The following is a 21,224-nucleotide window of genomic DNA, read 5'->3' on the forward strand; positions in this document are numbered from 1 at the left end:
GGGGTTGCTTTCTTGAATTCTTTTTCAACCAGATTATTTGTGTATTAAAATGCTACTGATTTTCTGATTTTTGTTTGTCAGCTTTGCATCCTGAAACTTTATGAAATCCATGTGTTAGTTCCAGCAGACTCTTGGTGATCTTTTACATATAGGATTGTGCTATCTGCAAGTAGGGATACTCTCACTTCATTTCCTGTTTTGATGTTCTTTATTTCTTTTATCTTGTCTGAATGCTCTTCAGAGAACTTCCAGTACTAGGCTGAATGGAAGTGGCAAGAGTCAGCATTCTTACTGTGTACAGGACGCGGGATCTTAGTGGAAAAGCTATCACTTTTCCCCTGATAATTATAATGGTTTCACAAATGGCCTTTATTATGTTGAGAAACTTTCCTCCTGTACCTAAACTGTTGAGATTTTTTTTCCCAAGAAAGGATTTGGGGCTTTGTTGAGTGCCTTTTTCTTATCAATTAAGACACTTGTATTGTTCTTATCTTTCAGCCTGTTAATGTTAATTATATATGTTAGTCTGCATCCTTGCATTCCAAGGATGAATCGTGTTTGGTCCTGATATATAATGTATTTGATGTGTTCGTGAGTTCAGTTTGCTCATATTTTATTGGAGACTTTTATATAATATTCATCAAAGAAATTGGTCTGTGGTCTTCTTTTCATGTAATGTCTTTGTTTTAGGCATAAAGGCAACGTGGGCTCATAAAATGGGTTGGAAGCAGCTCTACTTTGGAACTGTTTAAGAAGTACTTGTATTGAGTCTTTGTTGAAAGCTTGGTAGAATCCAGCCTTGAAGCCTTCTGGTCCCGGGCTTTTCTTTGTCCGGAGGCCTCTGATTAGTTTTTCTTTTTCTTTCTTTGTTGTTGGTCTGTTCAAGTTTTCTATTTCTTTCAGATTCAGTCTTGCTAGGTTGTATTTTTCTAGTAATTTATCCATTTCTTCTAGGTTATCCAGTTTGTTGGCATAAAATTGTTTATAACATTCCCCTACAATCCTTTTTATTTCAGAAGCATCTGTTGTGATGTCTTAATTTTAATTTAGTTGAATCTTCTTTTTCTTACAATTCACTTAAACTTTGTTGATTTTTTTCTTATTTTTTCAAAAACCAGCTTTTAGTTTGGTTCTTTCTTTGGTTATCCTTTTTTCTGTTTGCTTTCTGTTCTGATCTTCCTTTTCTTAATGCTAAACTTCAGGTTTAGTTTGAGGTACAATAACAGGCTGTTTATTTGAGATATTTTCTTTCCTAATTAGGCATTTAGTTTTTTTTAAAGGCTTTAGAAATCGCCAAATACAATTTATTATTTGTAAATACATTATATTTAGTCAAACACGTATTGGAATCAGACTTACATGCAAAGATTTAAAAAATCCATATATTATTTTTACTGTCTGATAGAATACCAAGAGTTTCTGAATCTATAATTTGTACATTTAACTGATACTAATATTAATTTTAAAAAGCAACACTTCTACATTTATTTTTTAACTTTTATTTAATAAATATAAATTTCCAAAGTACAACTTTTGGGTTATAGCAGTTTTCCCCCCCATGACCACCCTCCCACCCGCAAACCATCCCATTCTTCATTAAGATTAATTTTAAATTATCTTTATATATAGAAGATCAACAGATAAACTTAGTATATACTGAGTAAAGATTTCAACAGTTTGCACCCACACAGACATACAAAGTATAAAGTACTGTTTGAATACTAGTTTTACCATTAATTCGCATAGTACAACACATTAAGGACAGAGATCCTATATGGGGAGTAAGTGCACAGTGAATCCCGTTGTTGATTTAACAATTGACACTCTTATTTCTGACATCAGGAATCACCCGAGGCTCTTGTCATGAGCTGCCAAGGCTATGGAAACCTCTTGAGTTCACAAACTCCGACCTTATTTAGACAAGGCCATAATCAAAGTGGAAGTTCTCTCCTCCCTTCAGAGAAAGGTACCTCCTTCTTTGATGGCCCGTTCTTTCTGCTGGCATTTTTTTTTTTTTTTTGCCGCAGTGTCATGGCTTTCCATGCCTTTGAGCCAAATCCTTCTGAATGCCTTAAGGGGCATTTAGTTTTAAGATATAAGCTTCCCTTTAAAACAACTTCTGCTGCACCCCATAGGATTTGGTATGCTACATTTCTGTTGTTTGTCTGAAGATATTTTAAAATTTCTCTTTCGATTTCTTCTTTGGCCAAGTGGCTGACCAGGAACACGTTGCCTGATTTTCACATATCTGTGGATTTTCCAAGATTCCTCATGTTATTGATTCCTAGTTTCATGCTGTTGTGGTCTGAAACAATACTAGATACTATTTATTTATTTATTTTTTTGACAGGCAGAGTGGACAGTGAGAGAGAGAGACAGAGAGAAAGGTCTTCCTTTGCCGTTGGTTCACCCTCCAATGGCCGCCGCGGCTGCGCACTGCGACCGGCGCATTGCGCTGATCCGATGGCAGGAGCCAGGTACTTCTCCTGGTCTCCCATGGGGTGCAGGGCCCAAGCACTTGGGCCATCCTCCACTGCACTCCCTGACCTCAGCAGAGAGCTGGCCTGGAAGAGGGGCAACCGGGATAGAATCCGGCGCCCCGACCGGGACTAGAACCTGGTGTACCGGCACCGCAAGGTGGAGGATTAGCCTAGTGAGCCGCAGCGCCGGCCTAGATATTATTTCAATGTTCTTAGATTTCTAAAGACTTTTTTTGTGGCCTAGTGTATAGTCTATCTTGGAGAACGTTCCTTAAGAAAGCTCTGTATATGTCCATTAGACCCATTTGGTCAAAAATGCAATTCAAAGCCAGGATTTCCTTATTAATTTTCTGTCTGGTCTACCCATTGTTGAAAGCGGGGCATTGAATTCCTCTCCTGTTACCATACTGCTGCCTATTTCTCCCTCCGTATTCATTATTATGTACTTATTTAAGTGCTCCAGTGTTTGGCGCATATATTTACAATTATTATGTCCTCTGATAAATTGACCCTTTTGTCATTAAGTAATGAACTTCTTTTCTCTTGTGGCAGGTTTTGACCTGAAGGCTATTTGTTACATATTTTGTAAAGAAAAATCTGCAAACAGGAGGAGGGAAGAGGAGAAACCTAGATAATAATACCTTTCAAACATGCTGAGACGTTGCCATCCATTTTTAAACGTCACTTTAAAAATCTAAATATGTAAAAGATAATGTTACCCGACCACACAGTCCCATTTCCAGTAGCTGCTACAGGTGAGACTTTGTGCATCTAGAAACGTGACTAGGGAATGTTTAAAAAGCTGTTTTATCTCTTGATTAGAAACGCGATACGTGTTCGTTGAGATGTGTTAAAAATTAGCAGTCTTTCACAAGCCCACAACCGGAGAAAGGGTGTTCTTTCCAGAACTCATCCGCGTTCCAAGATCCACGCCTTCCTGCCAGAGCCAGCCCCCCGCCCCCAGGAGCAGGGTCCTTGCTGCAACGGCAGCAGTAGGTCGCCAGGGGGTGCTATAGGGAAGAACTCCTGAGCACCGGGAGCGAAGAGCAGCACTGAACACGTGACTTTGGCCTCCGGCTGGGGTGCCTTAGTCACGTGACAGGGTCCGGAAGCAGCTGCCCGGCTGCTAAGGAGGATGGTGAGGGGTCGGCGCTGAGGCAGGGAGGTGGGCTGCGCCGACGCCGGCCGGAGCCCGGGCTGGAGCCGGAATCCGAGCGGTGAGTTCCTGCGCAGGCCTGCTCTGGCTGGCCGCGGTCACCGCCTTCTGCAGGGCCCACCTCGTCCTCCGCTCGGGGGAAGCAGATGCTGTCGGTCAGTGGGTGGACACGCCTGAGCTGCGGGTCCGCGGAGCGGCTCCCTGGTTGCCGGCTCGGAGCTGCGATTCCAGGCGATGTGGAGATCCCTTGTCCGCCGCGCTGTTTCTCCTGACCCTGTGGGGTTGAGGGTCTCCCGAGCTGTTTGACAGGTTGGGAAACGGAGGTCTCAGAATGGGGAGGCGCCTCCCCATGACCCAGCTTGGGCTTCTCCACGCTCGCAAAAGGACTTGGCGACCCCGGGCCGGTCCCTCCCCGCTGCGGGAGCCCCGTGCCCGGCTTGCTGATTAAGAGACTTTGGGGCACAGAGTGCCGGAGCCCCAGACCCTGAAGGTCATCCGTGCCCCCAGCACAGTTGGGGAAGCCGGGGCTCGAGGGTTCGGGTGAGCCCGGCGGCTCGCAGCCGCACCTCGCTCCCGCCGCTGGTTGGTGCTTTTCCGCACACCGCCTCCTGCAGGGAACTTGTCCGCTGGATGGAGCTCCCTTTCCCGTCCCTTTTCTCTGGCAGCTCTCTGCCTCCTCCACTGGTTGAAGTGGCCCCGGGGTGTGGTTGCCTGTTTGCTCCTGATGTTTCTGCAAACTCATCATTCTGTAGGTCCGTTTTCTAACCGAGCTGCAATTTTGTGCAAATCGTACCGGGATATGGAATGTGAACCGGAGGATGATGCTGGGAGGCTGTGGTGGCTCGGCTGAGATTGAGAAGAGCTTGGCAGTAACTTGCAGAGTGGGAAAGCCTTGGCCTTATTTTGCCTGGAACTTGTTAGATTTGAGCAACACTGGTGGTTTGCGAGGATGCTGAAATAAAATAGCAGCATGGCGTGGTGGAAAGAACTGGGACAGGAGCACTGGGAGACTGGTCCGCATCGGCCACGGTGGGCTCCCATCCTCACCTGCGTTTCGGTTTCTGTCTGTATCATGATGAGGCTGAGGCCTCCGGGGCCCCTCCTGGCCTGTCATTCTCTGTATCTAGGTCTGGTATTTTTTTTTTTTTTCTCCTCAGAAATTATTTCCTTCCTGTGTACTCTAACTAACCTTGTAACAGGACTTAACTAATCCAGTTGTCCAGGAAGCTGTTTCCTCTAAATTTATTCCCAAGTTGCTATGGAAACCCTCTCCCCTCTCCATCTTTGTGTTTTGTCCCAGTGAACTACTGAGAGCCCAAGCTGATTTTCACCGTCTTTATTATTTTGAACGTGATCAGGGCCCTCTTAAAGGTGCCTTTTGTCTGGAGCCTGGTTTGCAGTAGTTAACAAACCTGCACATTTAGAACGTGTTTTCTTGAAAGATGTTCCCAAGAAGTAAGGGAACAAAAAAGGCAGGTGTTTCAGTCTGAGCGTGAGCCTGCGGTGAGAGCCGTAAGCAGTGATGTGCTAAGTCTCACCCTTTGTTTCCAGATCTTTTAGATCATGTCATTTATAGCTGCCTGTTCCTGGCTCTTCATTTTCCCTTGAAATCCTGTGGCTGTGCCTTCAACCCCATTCCCGTGGCAGCTGTGGGTATCCAGAGTGTGCCTCTTCCAATGGTTGTATCAGGAGGCGGATTCCTTTTATTCTGTAGTATTCCAGGGACTACAACTAGGACCAATGGGTGGAAGTACAAGTGAGGGACTTTCTTGTGTGAACTTGGAACTTTGAAAGGAATGGTTGTCTCCCATATTGGAGCACTGAGCACCGAGCTTCCTGCTACTGGAAGTGGCTGTCACTGTGCAGTTATTTGTGGGGCTGTTGTAGATGACAGTACTGTACTGGGTAAACAGCTGGACCAGATACAGTTTAACTTTTCTTCCAATTCAGAGGTTTTGTGAAGTTCTAGGACTGGGCTTGTTAACATGTGGGACATGAAGGAGAGTGGGTAGAGAGGGACACTTGTAAGACTGTAATTTCCCCTGCCTCTGATCTCACATCACCATTCTCATGTTCAGTACTCCATCTTTTTCTTTCTCATGAGTGTCTCAGTTGTTTTTCTTTGCTTTTTGAAAGGCAGAGAGGCAGATCTCCCATCCTCTGGTTCACTCCTTTAATGCACACAACAGCTGGGGCTGGGCCAGCCCAGAGTTAGGAGTGGTGAGTTCACTCTGGATCTGCCATGTGAAAGGCATGCCTCCCCGGGTCTGCATTAGTAGGAGGCTGGAATCAGAAACAAAGCCAAGATTCCTAACCCAGGCCCTCCAATACAGGATATGGGAGTGTCAAGCCAGGTGTTAAATGCTCACCCTCTGTCTCTTTTCTTTAAATGCTTGGCACCTCTTCAAGGATCAGGTGCTGAGCACTCACTGTGGTCAACAATATGTTTTTTCTTTCCACCTGACCTGGAGCGGGATCCTAGAACTGGGCAGAGCGAACCGTCTGGTCTTTCTGCCTTCACTGGCCTGCGACAGCTGTGCTCTCCAGAAGTATGTGGCGGCTCCCCCGACACCTAGGCCAGCTCTTCTCTTTTCCCCATAGCAGAAACTCACATGGGGTCTGTGGATCTCAGTCCCGGCCTTGGCCTTCCCTCCCCTGGCCCTGCTTTACTGGTTTGAGGGCAGAACCCCTGTGTTTGGTGAGTGCGGGGTTAAATGTGTATCTAAATATGCGCACCTAGAACCCATGTGATGCTGCAGTTTGGTCTTCTCTTATCTACAAAACATCTCTGGGAAGCCTTGACCCCCCAGGGCCAGTTTTCAGTGAGCCCCTGCGTCCCTTTTGCATGAAGCCAGGGAGCCGTGTAGGTTAAGGAGATGTTTGTGGTGTTGGATCACCATTTCCATGATGGGGACCTGGCTCAGCTCTGCAGAGCAGTAAGTGGAGAGAGTTCTACAGTTTCTCACTTTCCTTCCTTGCACTGCCCTGTCGTATTAATCACAATCACTGTCGTTAATAGGGATCCATTATGAGCCAGGCAGCAGACTGAACATTAGTTTATCTTTTCCTCTCAGCTCCACCATGATGCCCATGTGGGTGATATGACATCTTTCAGATGAGAGAAGCAACGGGGGGTTTGAGGAACTGGCTGGAGCTGCACCCATGGGCCCCAAGCTTCTCTATTGGGCAGACGCCTCCCTCAGACCTACCCATGCTCCAGAGATCATAGAGAAGATACACGATGTATGCGGTGGTGGACAGAATGCGGGGCTGGACTCGGGCTTGCTGGTCTTCGGCCAGCTGGGGCCTGGACCTCGTTTTTCTCAGCTGCGAGACAGAAGCTTGAGCTCCCCCTTCACTGAGGTGCGACCTCGTCCTGGCCTCCATGATCTCTGTGATTCAGGGACAGAAGTGAGCGCTCGCCTGTTCAGCAGCTGCTCTGAGCAGAGCCTGCTGCAGCCTGCAGCTGCCCTGACTCCCTAGCAGGATCTCCATTCTGCGGGCGGCTAGGAGGAGTCCACTGGATGATGTTTTATTTATTTATATTTTTAAAAGAACATTTATGTATTTATTTGAAAGGGAGAGAGAGAGAGAGAGATTGATTGATTGATTGATTGATTATCTGTCCTCTGGCTCATTTCCCAGATGACCTCAACGGCCAGGATTGGGGCAAGGCTGAAGTCAGGAGCTGGGAACTCGATTGAGGTCTCCCATGTGGGTGACAGGGGTCCAAGTACTTAGCCCATCTTCTGCTGGTTTCTGGGGGGGAGGGCATTATCAGGACGTTGGATCAGAAGCAGATGAGCTGGGAATGGAACTGGTGCTCCCGTAGGGGATGTGGGTGTTGCAAGCAGTGGCTTAACCTGCTGTGCCACAACGCTGCCCTCTGATGTTGTTTTAAAAGCAAACGATGGAGAAGCCATATGTTCTCACTTCCTTCTTCACACGCTGTATGTAGCACTCCCGTCTGTGTCCTTTGTGACCTCAGAATTACAGCAACAGAGAAGAGAAAATGTGTTTAGCAAATTTGCTGCTGCTCTGGGTTTCAAAGTCCAACCCAACGTAATTATTTCAGAATAATGAACAACATTTTTACCTTGCAAATACCATGAATGCATGGACTCTGGTAGGAGGTGAGGCCTGGGGTTTACCCACCATAACACTGTCTTGGTTTTTTAATTTTGTTTTGTTTTGTTTTGTTTTGTAGTGCTTTGTATAAATCAAGCTGTAATCTGGAGCACCATAAGCTCAGGTAGAATCAGACGGGGCTGAGAAATCTGTTTGCTCCTCCCTCCCTCCCTTCTCTCTTTCTCTCTTTCTCTCTTTCTCTCTTTCTCTCTCTCTCTCTCTCTCTTTCTTTCTTTCTTTCTTTCTTTCGGGAAGGCCTTTAAAAAAAAAGATTTATTTATTTCTTTGAAAGGAGGAGTACAATGGCAGGGTGGGGGGAAGTCTTCCATCTGCTGGTTCACTCCCCAAATGGCTGCAACAGCTGGAGCTGGGTCGATCCGGAGCCAGCAGCCAGGAGCTTCTTCCGGGTCTCCCATGTGGGTGCAGGGGGCCATCTTCCACTGCTTTCCCAGGCCATAGCAGAGAGCTGGATCAGAAGTGGGGTAGCTGAGACTAGAACCAGTGCCCATATGGGATGCCAGTACTGCAGATGGCGTCTTTTACCCACTATGCCATAGCACTTGCTTCTTCTTTTTCTTTTTAATGTGTTTTACCAGTATCTAGCCCATTATAGCCAAGATATTATCATTATAACAGATATCAATATAAAAATTGCTAAGTCACAAAATATTTCACAATTTTTGGGGTCAAGTCACTAAAATCCAGTGTGTGCACATTTCAGTTTTAATCAACTCTGTTTCTGGTGCTCAGTAGGCACTAGTGGCTGTTCACTGAATTGTCCAAATGAATCTATTGAATGGTACAGGTTTGGAAGATTTTAGTGTATTAAGCCTGAATTCTTTTTATTTTGAACATACCTAGACACTAAAAATTTGAAATTGGATTTGTGGGATTTTTGAAGGGAAAATGTACTTAGAAATTATCAAAAGAAATTCTCTCAGTTCTATTCCAAAACAATAAACAGGAATGGGATAGGAAGGCAGGATTTTTTGGCAGCTAAGTTTTGTTCTCCTGAACCCTGAAATACTATACTTTGTTAAAATGAAAATATTCATTTTTAAACTTACAACAAGAATTCCTGGCTTTGCGTTAAAAAGAATATCAGTACAGAATTATCCCTAAAAATTGCCACGTCTTGGGGTGGAGTTTTGCCCTAATGGTTGAGACTCCTGTTCGGGGGCGAGCTCTGTGGCACAGTGGATCAGGCCAATGCTTGAGAGACCTGCATCTGAGTCGGGGTGCCTGGCATGGAATCTCTCCCCTGCTTCGATCCACCTTGCTGCTGGTGTGCACCCCGGGAGGAGGCGGATGATGGCTCAGGTGCTCCAGTCTCTGCCACCCAGATGGAGTTCCTGGCTGCTGGCTTTGGCGTGGCCCAGCCCTGGCCTTTGCAGGCATTTGGGAAGTGAACCAGCAGATGGAAGATATTTCGGTCATTCTTTGCTCCTGTGTCTCTCTTTTTTTACTGCTTTGCCTTTCAAATAAATTAAAAAAAAAAAAAGACTCTGATTAAAACACCCACATGTCCCATATTGAAATGCCTGGTTCAACAGCCCACTCCACTCCGTATTCAGCTTCCAGCTAATGTGGACCCTAGGAGGCAATGGTGATGACTCAATGAGTCATCATTGCCTGCCACCACGTGGGACACCTGAATTGGGTCTCTGGCTTCTGATGTTGGCCGTTGCAGGCATTTTGGGAGTCAACCAGTGGATGGGGAGCTCTGTTTTTCTACTTCTAAAATAAAGAAAAGGAAAATTACATGCCTTCAGAAAATTTTAAAATAAATAAAATTCAATCCACAAGCACATTTTTTCCTACTGCATCCATTGCACAAAGTGATGGCAACTGTTGGTTTTCAGTGCCAAGCTGAAAACAGGGCACAGTTTGTAGATTACAGGGCAAGTCCTGTCTATTGATGCAACAACAGCATAATTTACATGAGGGAAAACAGGAGAACCTATCAAGGTCCTACAAAAGATCGACATTTCAATCCAATTTTGTTTGAATGTAAAAATTGAAGCTTTTTTACCCACTGCACATTTGAACTTTTTCTTATTTGGTGGTTCATTCTTTTGGGTCTAAATACCTTACAGAGATTTTGCTTTGTGTACATGGACCATATATAATACATAAACTCTGTTCATTGTCCTCAGGAACCTGAAGGACAAGCTTGTCTTCAAGTTTCATAAAACACAGCCCTCATTTCACAGTTAATGGGCTCTATTAAAGCCACCCACGGGGCAGGGACTGGCAGTTGCAACAGCAGACTTTGAGCAAAGGGAGCCCAGGGCAGGGTGACCATGGAGGCCGGCACCTGGTAGGGCCAGCTAGCAAGCATGTCAGGGAAGTCTTGGTTGCCCATAGGAGCCATCGAGGATGGCCCACCCTGTACCAAGCTTGAATCCTAATGTAGCTGCTCTGACTTGGACTTTTCCAGGGATGGGGCACACGCTTACTCCCAGAGTGAGCTGATCTGTTTGGATGTGCACAAGGACTCAGGTTGGAATGTGGCACGGGAGGAGGAAAGTGACAGTGTAGGACTTCTTCATGATTTGCTCTTAAAACAAATGCAGGACTCCACTGAGCCCCCTGCAGAAGTGCATGCGTTTGGTTGAGACACCTGCCTGAAAAGTCTTTAATAGAAGGTTCTTTCTTAGCCCTTGCCAAAGATCTGCTTCCTTTGACTTTCCACCTCTTGATCCAAGCTCTGCCTGATCTTTGAGGCCCCAAAAACAAGCCTCACCTACAAGATGGTTTGTGGGTTTTTTTTTAAGATTTATTTTATTTATTTGAAAGTCTGAATTACACAGAGAGAGGAGAGGCAGAGAGAGAGAGAGAGAGAGAGGGGGGCAGAGAGAGAGGTCTTCCATCTGCTGGTTCTCTCCCCAGTTGACCACAATGGCCGGAGCTGCACCAATCTGAAGCTAGGAGCCAGGAGCTTCTTCCGGGTCTCCCACGCAGGTGCAGGGGCCCAAGGACTTGGGCCATCTTCCACTGCTGTCCCAGGCCATAGCAGAGAGCTGCATTGGAAGAGGAGCAACCGGGACTAGAACTGGCGCCCATATGGGATGCCGGTGCTTCAGGCCAGGGTGTTAACCCGCTGTGCCACAGCGCCGACTCCAGCAAGATGGTTTTAAGGACAGTTTTTGTACCTCCTAGATTGCTGGGTTGAACCTTCTCAGTACCTTCCAGCTGTTCCTCATGTAGTGCAGAGCTGAAAACAGGACATCTTTTGGTGTCCACTCCTCTCTTGGGTTGGGCCCTGACCCCTGGATATACTACTTGCTAGTCCCTCGATCGTATGCTGCTCGGAGCAGAATGCCACGTGTGGCAAACCGGATGGTGCTGTCATCTGCCCGGCACTGACTCCTGTCCTAATGCATCCTAGAGTTGTGTTCACTCATTTGGCTCATCTGTTATTATATCATTGACTTCTGTTGGGCTTATCATCAGCCAACACATTAGCTGATATGCATGCAGTTACCAAGCCACATCTCCCACATCCTGCAACAGTTTATTGAGCTTTAGATCTATGGATTTTAGTTTCTTTTTGGCCATTTTGTTTTCAAGCAACATTCTGCTGCTTTACAGGGTTTGAAATAAATTGAACACCTGAACCAAGTAAACAGCAGAGTGGGTTCTTGGTTGATGGGTGGGAGATTGGGAGATTGACCAGCTCCGGTGTTCTGTCCCTCCATGCTCAGAAATGTGCAGTATTCCTTAGTCAGGTTCTGTTCCTTAGCTCTTGTTTGTATAAATGATTGTATTCATTGATTCCTGGAAGAGTATAACTAGGGGGAGCTGGCAGGTTTTTGAAACCATTCTCCTGCCCCTTTTTTGTGTTTGAAAACTGAGATTATAGACAAAGAAAACTGTTTGAAGTTATACAAAACAGAGTGGTGATAGAGGCAGGCCTAGAACCCAGGCCTCCTGACATGCGCACGGACAGATTAGCGTTGCCTATGCAGCAGGAGGTGCTGCCTATGTGAAGATGCTTCCTGGTTCCCCCGGCCCTCTGGGAGTTGAGTTGCCCTGGAGCCAGAGGGTACCCTTGACCTCCTCAGCACACAGTAGATGCAGCACCCTCAGGTTCTGAGATTCGTGGCTGTGGCAGTGACACTGGGCAGGATCCTCCTGGGATTTCCTGGCCCTTCGCTGGCATTCTGCCAGGCAGTCTCCTTGTGGGACTGCTGGGGGTCCTCCCCACATCACAGGTGGCTGGAGGCCAGGAGATTTCCCCTAGATCATTCTGGTGCCTAGTGGGGCTGGTTTCCAAAAGCGTCCTGAGGCCTGGAACTCTGGGAAGCCCTCGGCTCTGAAGTGTCCTCTGGCAGAGGGTGTTGGGATGGCAGTGGGAGGGCTCATCCCCTCTCTTCCCTCAGCGGATATCTGTGATAGACTCGATGTGGGGTGGTACGCAGACCCTTACAGACAGGCAATTGTGCCAATCTGTGAATGTCAGAAGGATTTTTATTTGCAATTCTGTTAAGGTGCCCCTGCCCTTCCCTCCTCCTCCCCACTACGGCCTCATTTGATTGCAGATCCTTGAAGGACAGAAGCTGGCTCCTGCTCTCTGTGATATTCCCTCCCGGTGGCTGGCACTGTGTGCAATAGGTGTTTCTGGGTTCAGCCAGAGCCCAGGAGATGTGTGTTCTGCTTTGCTCCTACCTGGCTGTGGCAGGGCAGGTCCCTTTCTCTTTTGGGAGTTGATTCTCTGTCTATAAATAGGGGGACCGGAGTGATCTCTGACGGTTCTCTGAGTGCCAGTCTTTGAGATTCTGGGGGTCCACATGACTCACAGACGTGTCCTTACTGTGTGTCTTAGAGAAGCCCCTGTTCTTCTCTCCTCTGCAGTAGCACTCCTGAGAGAGTCCACCCAGGGGACCACCGTCAGCATCCTTCCCCAGCACGGGACAGGAAGGGTTCCTTCTTCCTCGCCTTTGAAAAAGAAAAAGGAAGACGGAGTGGGAGGGAAAGGCGCGAGCCTCCCCTCACCGGTCAGGAGGCTCACTTGTGTTGTCTCTGTAGCAGGAGACAGGCTAACAAGAAACTAGGCATCATGGGAGTCTCACAGGCATGGAAAGCCATGACACGGTGGCAAAAGCAACATACATGAAAGATCCTGGTGAACAAGACCCCAGCAGAAGGCACAGGCCATCAAGGAGGGAGGCGCCTTTCTCTGAAGGGAGGAAGGAACCTCCACTGTGATACGGTCTTGACTAAATAAGTTCAGAGTTGGTGAACTCAAGAGGCTTCCATAGCCTAGACTGCTCATGGCAAGAGTCTCGGGTGATTGCTGACGTCATAAATAAGAGTGCCAATTGTTAAATCAACAACGGGAGTCACTGAGTACAGGCTCCCCACGTAGGATCTCTGTCCTTAATGTGTTCTACTATGAAACTTAAAAACAACACTACTAGTCGAACAATACCCTAAACCTTGTGCGGTTGTGTGAGGGCAGCCTGTTGAAATCCTTGCTTAGTATATACTAAGTTGATCTGTATACGAAGGTAATTGAAAATGAAACTCGATGAAGGGCGGGATGGGAGAGGGAGTGGGAGAGGGGAGGGCTGCAGGAGAGAGGGAGGTTGGGAGGGGAAGCCACAACAATACAAAAGTTGCACTTTGTAAATTCACATTTATTAAATAAAAAAAAGAAACTAGGCATGATAGATTTGTTTATTCAAAGTTTTGTGTGATGCCGAGCCTTCAGAAATGCAGACTCGGAGAATCAGGGAAAACCGTCTCCTCTTCGGTTAGGTTTGGTGAAGCAGGGCCAGCCGTGTGGAAACGCGGTGGGGCGGAGGGGGCGATCGATCGCGTGCTAACGGACCCAGGAGGGGAAGCCCAGCAAAGCTGGTCTTTCCAGATTCTCCTTGGCCTCTCTCTCTGCAGCTTTCCTTCCTCCCACACGGAAGGCAGGCGCCCTCTGGAATGAGGGTCTTTGAAGCAAAAGGGAGAGTCACTGGTCTGTGTTTTATGGCTGGCTCAGGGGGGCAGGGGCTCTGGCATCCAGGACCTGTCTGTGCCTCACTGTAGGGGAGAAGGAGGGATCAGGGACAGGTGGACAGGAGCAGGTCAGAGAGAAGCCATGCTTCTGAGGCCTTCTGGTCTCCTTTAGTTCAAAGGATGGCAAGGTGCCATTCTTTGGGGGTATTTTCTTTAAAAAAAAAAAAAAAAGATTTATTTTATTTATTTGAAAGACAGAGTTACAGAGAGAGATAGAGACAGAGAGAGAGGTCTTCCATCCGCTGGTTCACTCCCCAGAGAGCTGCAATGGCCGGAGCTGCACTTAACCGAAACCAGGAGCCAGGAGCTTCTTCCAGGTCTCCCATATGGGTTCAGAGGCCCAAAGACTTGGACCATCTTCCACTGCTTTCCCAGGCCATAGCAGAGAACTAGATTGGAAGAGGAGCAGCCAGGACTAGAACCAGCGCCCATGTGGGATGCCAGCGCTTTAACTTGCTGCGCCACAGCGCCAGCCCCCTGGGATATTGTTTTCTGAGCCCCATAAGGGGTTGTAGAGAAGAGACATTAAATCAAAGCCCAGGGCTGAGCACCACACATGCTCCCCATCTTCCTCTGAGCGGCGTTTGCGCTGTTTCTCAGCTCAGTGGCAAGAAAAGAGTCCCAGGGTGAGAGGAGAGTTTCTCTGAGGAGTATAGGCTGGGTCTGAGGTCATGGCAGAGAGGACGAGGACGAGGATGGCATTTGTGGCTCCGGGACCCGGTGGGCATGTGAGCAGAACTGGATTCTTTAAGAGGGGAGTTTTTGAGGACAACAAGGTTCTTTGACGCAGGCCAGGACAAAGAGGACACACGAGAAGTGCCGAGCTGCCATGCTCTGAGGGCTTGTTCTTGGAGAAGGGATAATTTCACTATTGTTTGAGGGTTAAGAAATGTTCTCCCAGGAAGGAGTAGCTAACTCTGCCCTAAGGAACGGGGAAGCTTCCTGGAAGCACTTTTCTGCGTCACCCCCACCCCTCCCAGGCAGCGCCTCGCCTCTGTTTTGTTCAGGTGCGCTGCGACACATTAAAAACTGTATGAGTGAGGCTCCCACGGAGAAGGTTGGGAAACAGGAGCCGGGCAGGCTCGGCCAGCCCCTGTGCACTTTGCACCTTTTCCATTTCTCCTGGCACCAGGCACTCTGGTGCAGCTGTCACTGTGAGCACTGGGGACCATGACTCCTGTTGTCCCAGAGCCCACCCTAGACTTGGAGCTAAAGGCCCCAGCTGCCGGAAGTCTTAATAATGGTGGCTCTGTCCCCCCAGCTACCATGTCCACGCAGAGACTCAGGAACGAAGACTACCACGACTACAGCTCCACGGACGTGAGCCCCGAGGAGAGCCCGTCGGAGGGCCTGAATAGCTTCTCCTCGGGTTCCTACCAGCGTTTCGGGGAAGGCAACAGCACAACGTAAGTAGCTGTTCTCTTGTCCCCTTCCTGGGTGGGGTGCAGGTTCCCAGGACTCTGTTGGTCATGTTCCCCTCCCCCATTTTACCAATCCCCTCTTTACGGTGGAAAGTGAGATATATAGAAGTATATATAATATATACTATGTATAGTATATATAAAAATATATATACTACAGATATATCTAATATAAAAGTAAGCTAGATAAGGAGATCGGGCCGTGACGGTTCTGAGACTGGCCCTCCTTGCCTGTCACTCTCCAGTCTGTGTCCGATGCTGTCTCTGTTGTGTTGCTCCCAGAAGGCTGGCGCTGAGTAAGAGCTTCTAGAGAGGACGTTGTATGAATTAGAGCCAGGTGTCATCTAGGCCCAGTTGGGCAAAGTTCCCCCCAGACTTCTGCTCTGGTTGGTCACCAAGTAGCCAGCTCATTTGGCCGAAGAGGCGGGAAGAGGGAGGGCCACTCTGTGCACTTAACAATCTCAGGGCCTCGTAGAGGAGAGGAGATTCACTTTGGGTTTCCTGTGGAGGAGCTGAGTGTTGCCTGTGGAAACCCAGGACTCTCCTGGGCCGAGTTTGGGCCTCCTTTACCCCCAATATAAGAAAAATGCGAGGAACGCACAGTGACACCATCCTGGTCGGGTGGTGCTGACCACTGGAATTAGAAAGTACGAAGGTAGGTTGTTTCCCAGCTACCCACCAAGCTCAGCAGGCCTCTGACAGTTCTCATCATCCCAGCATCCTGTCTTTTGCAAGACTTCTGTTTCTTCCTCAAGCTTAGCTAGCACCTTCTCTGTCCTTCCTTGTGGGCTGAGTGTGGATAACTGAGCGGTCCTAGAGTCACGTCCCCCACTGTGTGACTGCCCAGGGGACCAGGGAAGCTTCCCATGGCAGTACCACTGGGGAAGCTCCATCTGCGTTTTCTCCTGTGGACTGCGCAGATCTAGAGCATGTGGTTTGTCCACATGGCGGGCCCCTCGCCACCCCCAGCTGATGTCTGCTCACCAGGATTCCAGCTTTGAAGCTTAGTTCTCCCATAGCATGCTGCTACAGATTCTCCGTGTGCTTGCTGTTGTAGCTGACGGACAAGATAACTGAGAACACAGCTGGCAGCAGTGAGGACCACCCTTCCTCTCTCTGCTCTAAGCTTATCTACCCCATCAGCGTCCCCCAGGCAGAAGCAGCTCCACACTGTCAATGCCACGTGACAGCTTCCCTTGGGGGGGAGGGGGTCCCGCTCATCATTGTGAAATACTTCTTCCAACCTTCCCTCTCTGTAGTTTCCCTTCCAGTTTTTGCTCCTTTTGTTCTCAGGCATCCAAATTGCTGTGCAATAGTTGCCATATAGGGTCTGGTTTTTGTTTTTTAAAATGTTGTTTATTTTCACTTTATTTGAATGGGACGGAGGGAGGGATGGAGTAGGGGAAGGAGAGGGGAGAGAGAGAGATATCGATCTTCTACCCACTATTTAATCTCCATATGCCTACAACAGCAGGGGCTGGGCCAGGCAGAAACCAAGAAGCTGGAAACATATCTGGATCTCCCATGTGGGTGGCAGGGACCCAAGTACTTGAGTAATCGTCTGCTGCCTCCCAGGGTTTGCATTAGCAGGGAGCTGGATCAGCTACAGAGGAGCCAGAACTCAAACCAGGCACTGCAATATGAGCTACAGACCTCCCAAGGAGCATCTTAACCAGTAACCAAATGCCCACCCCTGGATTTTCACTTTTAGAGACCTTCCTAAAGCTCGAAACTACCCACCTAGCAATTTCAGAGTACTGATAGCTCATAGCTTTTGGACACATGGAAGCTGATTCATGCCTGTTAACTATTCTGAATATCTTTTTATCTCATTGAGTTGTAATTAATTCTCAATCCATAATTGATTTCCCTTGTTTGTTATAAATTGAACAAATCAAAAGTTACTTTCCTTGGGTTTTCCAGGGTAGTCTTTGTTCTGAGGTGCCTATCCTGCCCTGATACTGTTGTTACAAGGTATAGGTGATCAGGAAAGCCTATCTGTAGGTGACAACAGGCATCGCAGTACCATCGTGGGGGGTACAAGGGAAAATACTGCTCTAGAACTTGGAGGATTGGTTGAGTACATGACAGCATGGGACGCAGGAGCCACACTAGCATTTGTGTACATAATATGCCACATATGCTTAAAGTACAGGTTGATTTGGGAACCTCGCTAATCCAAATGGATATCTACTATGTAGGAAGTGTCAGGGCAAGATTTTGTTTTGGGTTTCTTTTCTATTTGTACCTTGCCTTACCCTGTGGTATAGTTTGCCGAGAAACAGAGTACCTGGAAGTACTTCTCAGCCTACTGCACACCCAGCTCTTCTGGAATTCAAGGGCTTTCTAAGACCTCAAATTGGGGGTTGCAGATGGAAACCCCAGACATTTCTGTGATGGTTCAATGAAGTGATGTCCTAATATTTGGTGTCAGCGAGCTGTTGACTGTTCAGACAATAGTCTCAGTGTACAGAGCTGGGCCAGTTTTCTTCCTGGTGCCCTTCTGAGTTATGGAAGACCAGCTATTGTGAGAGTCTTCCCCAGCTTGGCAGGCTGAGAAGCCAGCTGGCAGAAACTCGGCTTCTCTGGATGATCTGGAACAGCCATTTGCCAAGTGTGGTCTGCAAACCTTCTGGGGGTTCCCAAGACCATTTCAAGGAGCCTCAGAGAACAGACGTCTCTTCACAATAACACTAAGATACTGTTTGTCTTTCACTCTGTTGACATTGGCGCTGATGGTGCAGATGCAGTGGTGGGTACAGCTGCAGGCACTACGTGAACTGAGGAAGTGGCTCCAAGTTATACTAACCATGCTTGTGCTTTTCATGATCATGTACACACAAAAGAGAAAAGTGTTTCACGCAAGAGTGTCCTTCATGGCACAAATTACTCATTTCGTTAAATCATGACCATTTGTACAGGTCTTTTAATGTTCCGTGTGACAACACTTCTGTATACCAAAGATGATGACCTCGAGCCATTATTTGAGTTCTCAGCTGAACTAGCATCTTCTTTTTCTTTTTCTTTTTTTTTTTTTTTTGTTCATAAGATACTATTTTTACTAGAAAGAACAACTAGACAACTGTAGGTTATTCAGACCTGAGTATTTGGCAAATATTTTCTTTTTTTTTTTTTTTTTTTTTTTTTGACAGGCAGAGTGGACAGTGAGAGAGAGAGACAGAGAGAGAAAGGTCTTCCTTTGCCGTTGGTTCACCCTCCAATGGCCGCCGCTGCAGCCGGCGCACCGCGCTGATCCTGGCAGGAGCCAGGAGCCAGGTGCTTTTCCTGGTCTCCCATGGGGTGTAGAGCCCAAGCACCTGGGCCATCCTCCACTGCACTCCCTGGCCATAGCAGAGAGCTGGCCTGGAAGAGGGGCAACCGGGACAGAATCCGGCGCCCCAACCGGGACTAGAACCCGGTGTGCCGGCGCCGCAAGGTGGAGGATTAGCCTATTGAGCCACGGCGCCGGCTAAATATTTTCTTGAAAAGGAAAGAAATTAAGCCATTATCTGAAGAAAAACATCCAACAGTATTTGTTGATTTCAAGGAATATTGGAAAATATGCAAAGCCAAACCTTGTACCTTCTGCTGTGAACTTGACAGCTTCTCTTTATTGAAGACTTCTCTGATGAGACCAGTGGTGATAGAATGGGATGTGATTTTTTTGGATGTTGTATAATGAAAGGTACTAGTGTTTGTAACATCTTTATAACTCAGGGAACTAATATATTCCAGATAACCAAAATGTAATGCTAGGAGAGTTCATGTAGAAGAGCCATCTGAAGAGCAGGGTCACGAGTGGATTCTGATAGAACAGCATCAGAGTTCAGCTCCCATGCTGCAGCTAAGTTTTAAGAAACAATCACATGTTGGCATTTTAGAGTAATGTCAATGAAAAATTACCATACTTATCCCAGGACACTATTAAAATACTCCTTCCTTTTCAAGATGGGGATCCTAGTGTTACAATGACTTTGAATCAGAGGCTAGTGCTGTGGCACAGTGGGTTAAGCTGCCATCCACAGAGCTGGCATCCTATACAGGTGCCGATTTGAGTCCTGGTTGCTCCACCTCCATTCAGCTCTCTGCAAATGTACCTGGGAGAAAGCAGCCGAAGACACCTCAAGTGCTTGGGCCCCTGCACCCATGTAGGAGACCTGGAAGAAGCTCCAGGCTCTCCTGGCTTCAGCCTGGCCTAGCCCTGACCACTGTGGCCATTTGGGGAGTGAACCAGCAGATGGAAGAGCTCTCTCTCTCTGTCAAACTAACTTTAAAATAAAATAAAATAAGTGTGTTTTTAAATGACTTTGAATAGATCATAGCAGTGACACAGAAGAGCATGTGTAACAGTGAGCTGCGCTTTATTGTTCTCCAGCTTTCAGTGTCCGTTCATAGTGCTTACAGTAAGATAAAGGGCTCCTGCCTTTTCCGACTGCATGTCTGTGAGAACACATTTTCTGCACATACTTGAACCAAAACAAGAGACTGAATGTAGAAGCAGGTAATCCAGCTGTCTTCTGTTAAGTGAGACACTAAAGAGATTTATAACAGTAAAAAAGTGCCATTCTCATCATACTTTCTTTTTTGGAAAGTGTAGTTATTTTTCATTTTAAAAATCTGTTATTAACATGTAATGACTTTATGGTTACTTAAATATTTTTTAAAATTTTCAGTTTTAATTTTTAATATACTAAATACCAGCAGATAGAGTCTAAATAAGCAAAAGCTACTTGGGGTCCTTAATAATTTATCAGCACATAAGGAGTCCTGAGACCAGCAAGTGTAACAGCACTCCTGAGGGAGCCCACGCTGGACTGCGGGGACTTATGGGCTTTTCTTCCCTCTGCAGAGTGCACACTTACGTGACGCCTTTGCAAACCGCAGAGTTGATTTTGTGATGCTCACTCGGGGTTGGGTAATCGCAGCATGGGGCCCTCTATTGGGAAGAACTTGGGCCAGGTGCCTAGAATTCTGGTGTTTCCCAGCTGACGTTGACCGTGGAGATCACCTTGACCTAGTCCAGGTCCCGCACTTTGCAGAGGAGACAACACCCCAGAGGCAGGAAGGGAATTGCCCCTAAGGAGGCAGTGGCAGAGCTGGGGCTAGAGGGACCTGGTGTTCTGTGAAACCCAGCCCAAAGGCATTTGGGGAAAGCCTCAGGTAGACAGGTAGCCAAGATGGAAATTTAATAGGCCCATTATCTCCCAGCCACTGGCTGCTGAGAATGTAGGAGTCACTGCTGGACACCTACAGTCCTCTTCCCGAGGATAGTCCTGGAGAGCAGGTCCCTTGTCACTCAGTACCATTTGCTTGCTCTTTCCTAAGAAGGTTGGTAGGAAGATGAAGAGATTGTGCTTCCTGAATGTACAAGGAAGAGTGTGCTCTGGGGTCTGATTACTGGTCTCACCGAGTAACAGAGTGATGGCTTTCAGTTTCTCTTGGGTTGCAGATTATGTGTGTAATTACCAGTTTTGAAGGATTTAGGTTCTTTGTGCAGAAGAATGTCCAGATACTGCCCAGGCCCAAACCCTGAGTGATTGGAGACACACTGGTTTGCCTTTGACCTGTTTCTTGTCCTGGACATAACCTAGCAGAGCAAATGCTGAAGACAATACCACTCCTGCTGCAAGCCCTTTGATGTGTTCTCTTTCACTGCAGAGAAACTCCCTGTGCAGGCACACCCCACTAACCCAAGTACTTCTCTTGTCACCAGGCCCTTTCTTTCACCTGGGGTGTCTTCCTCCCGGGGGCCCATTCCCGAGTGCTGGGCTCGGTTCAGGTGTCCACTCTGCACAGGCTCTCCTGCCTGCCTTGTGCTTGGTTTTCTGAAGCCAGAGTTCTTACCACCTTAGGTGGCTGTTAATGCGTTTCCTCATTTCCCTGGGACATTAATTTCTAGAACCAGAAGTCTGTATCTGATTCATACTTACCCTCCAACCCCCCACCCCATGGCAGCACAGTGTTTCATGCAGGAGATGTAGTGCTTGTTGAGTGAAAGGATAAAAGCTTTGCAATCCTGGTAGCTAA

The 21,224-nt window shown here is 47.4% G+C and overlaps 1 protein-coding gene across 7 annotated transcripts in view; it reads left to right on the top strand.

Annotated features, from left to right (window-relative positions):
- The window catches only part of SLC36A1 (solute carrier family 36 member 1), a 54,550-nt gene that overhangs the window by 6,196 nt on the left and 27,130 nt on the right, over positions 1 to 21,224 (top strand). For 4 of the 7 annotated variants that reach the window (XM_008254845.4, XM_008254838.4, XM_051843256.2 and 1 more), the window contains exon 2: positions 15,038 to 15,182. In XM_008254845.4, the coding sequence (XP_008253067.2) occupies positions 15,043 to 15,182 (140 nt within the window). In that variant the 5' untranslated portion in view covers positions 15,038 to 15,042. 7 annotated transcript variants of the gene reach the window in all.

Source organism: Oryctolagus cuniculus, chromosome 6 (assembly GCF_964237555.1).
Source record: "Oryctolagus cuniculus chromosome 6, mOryCun1.1, whole genome shotgun sequence".
Taxonomy (NCBI): Eukaryota; Metazoa; Chordata; class Mammalia; order Lagomorpha; family Leporidae; genus Oryctolagus; species Oryctolagus cuniculus.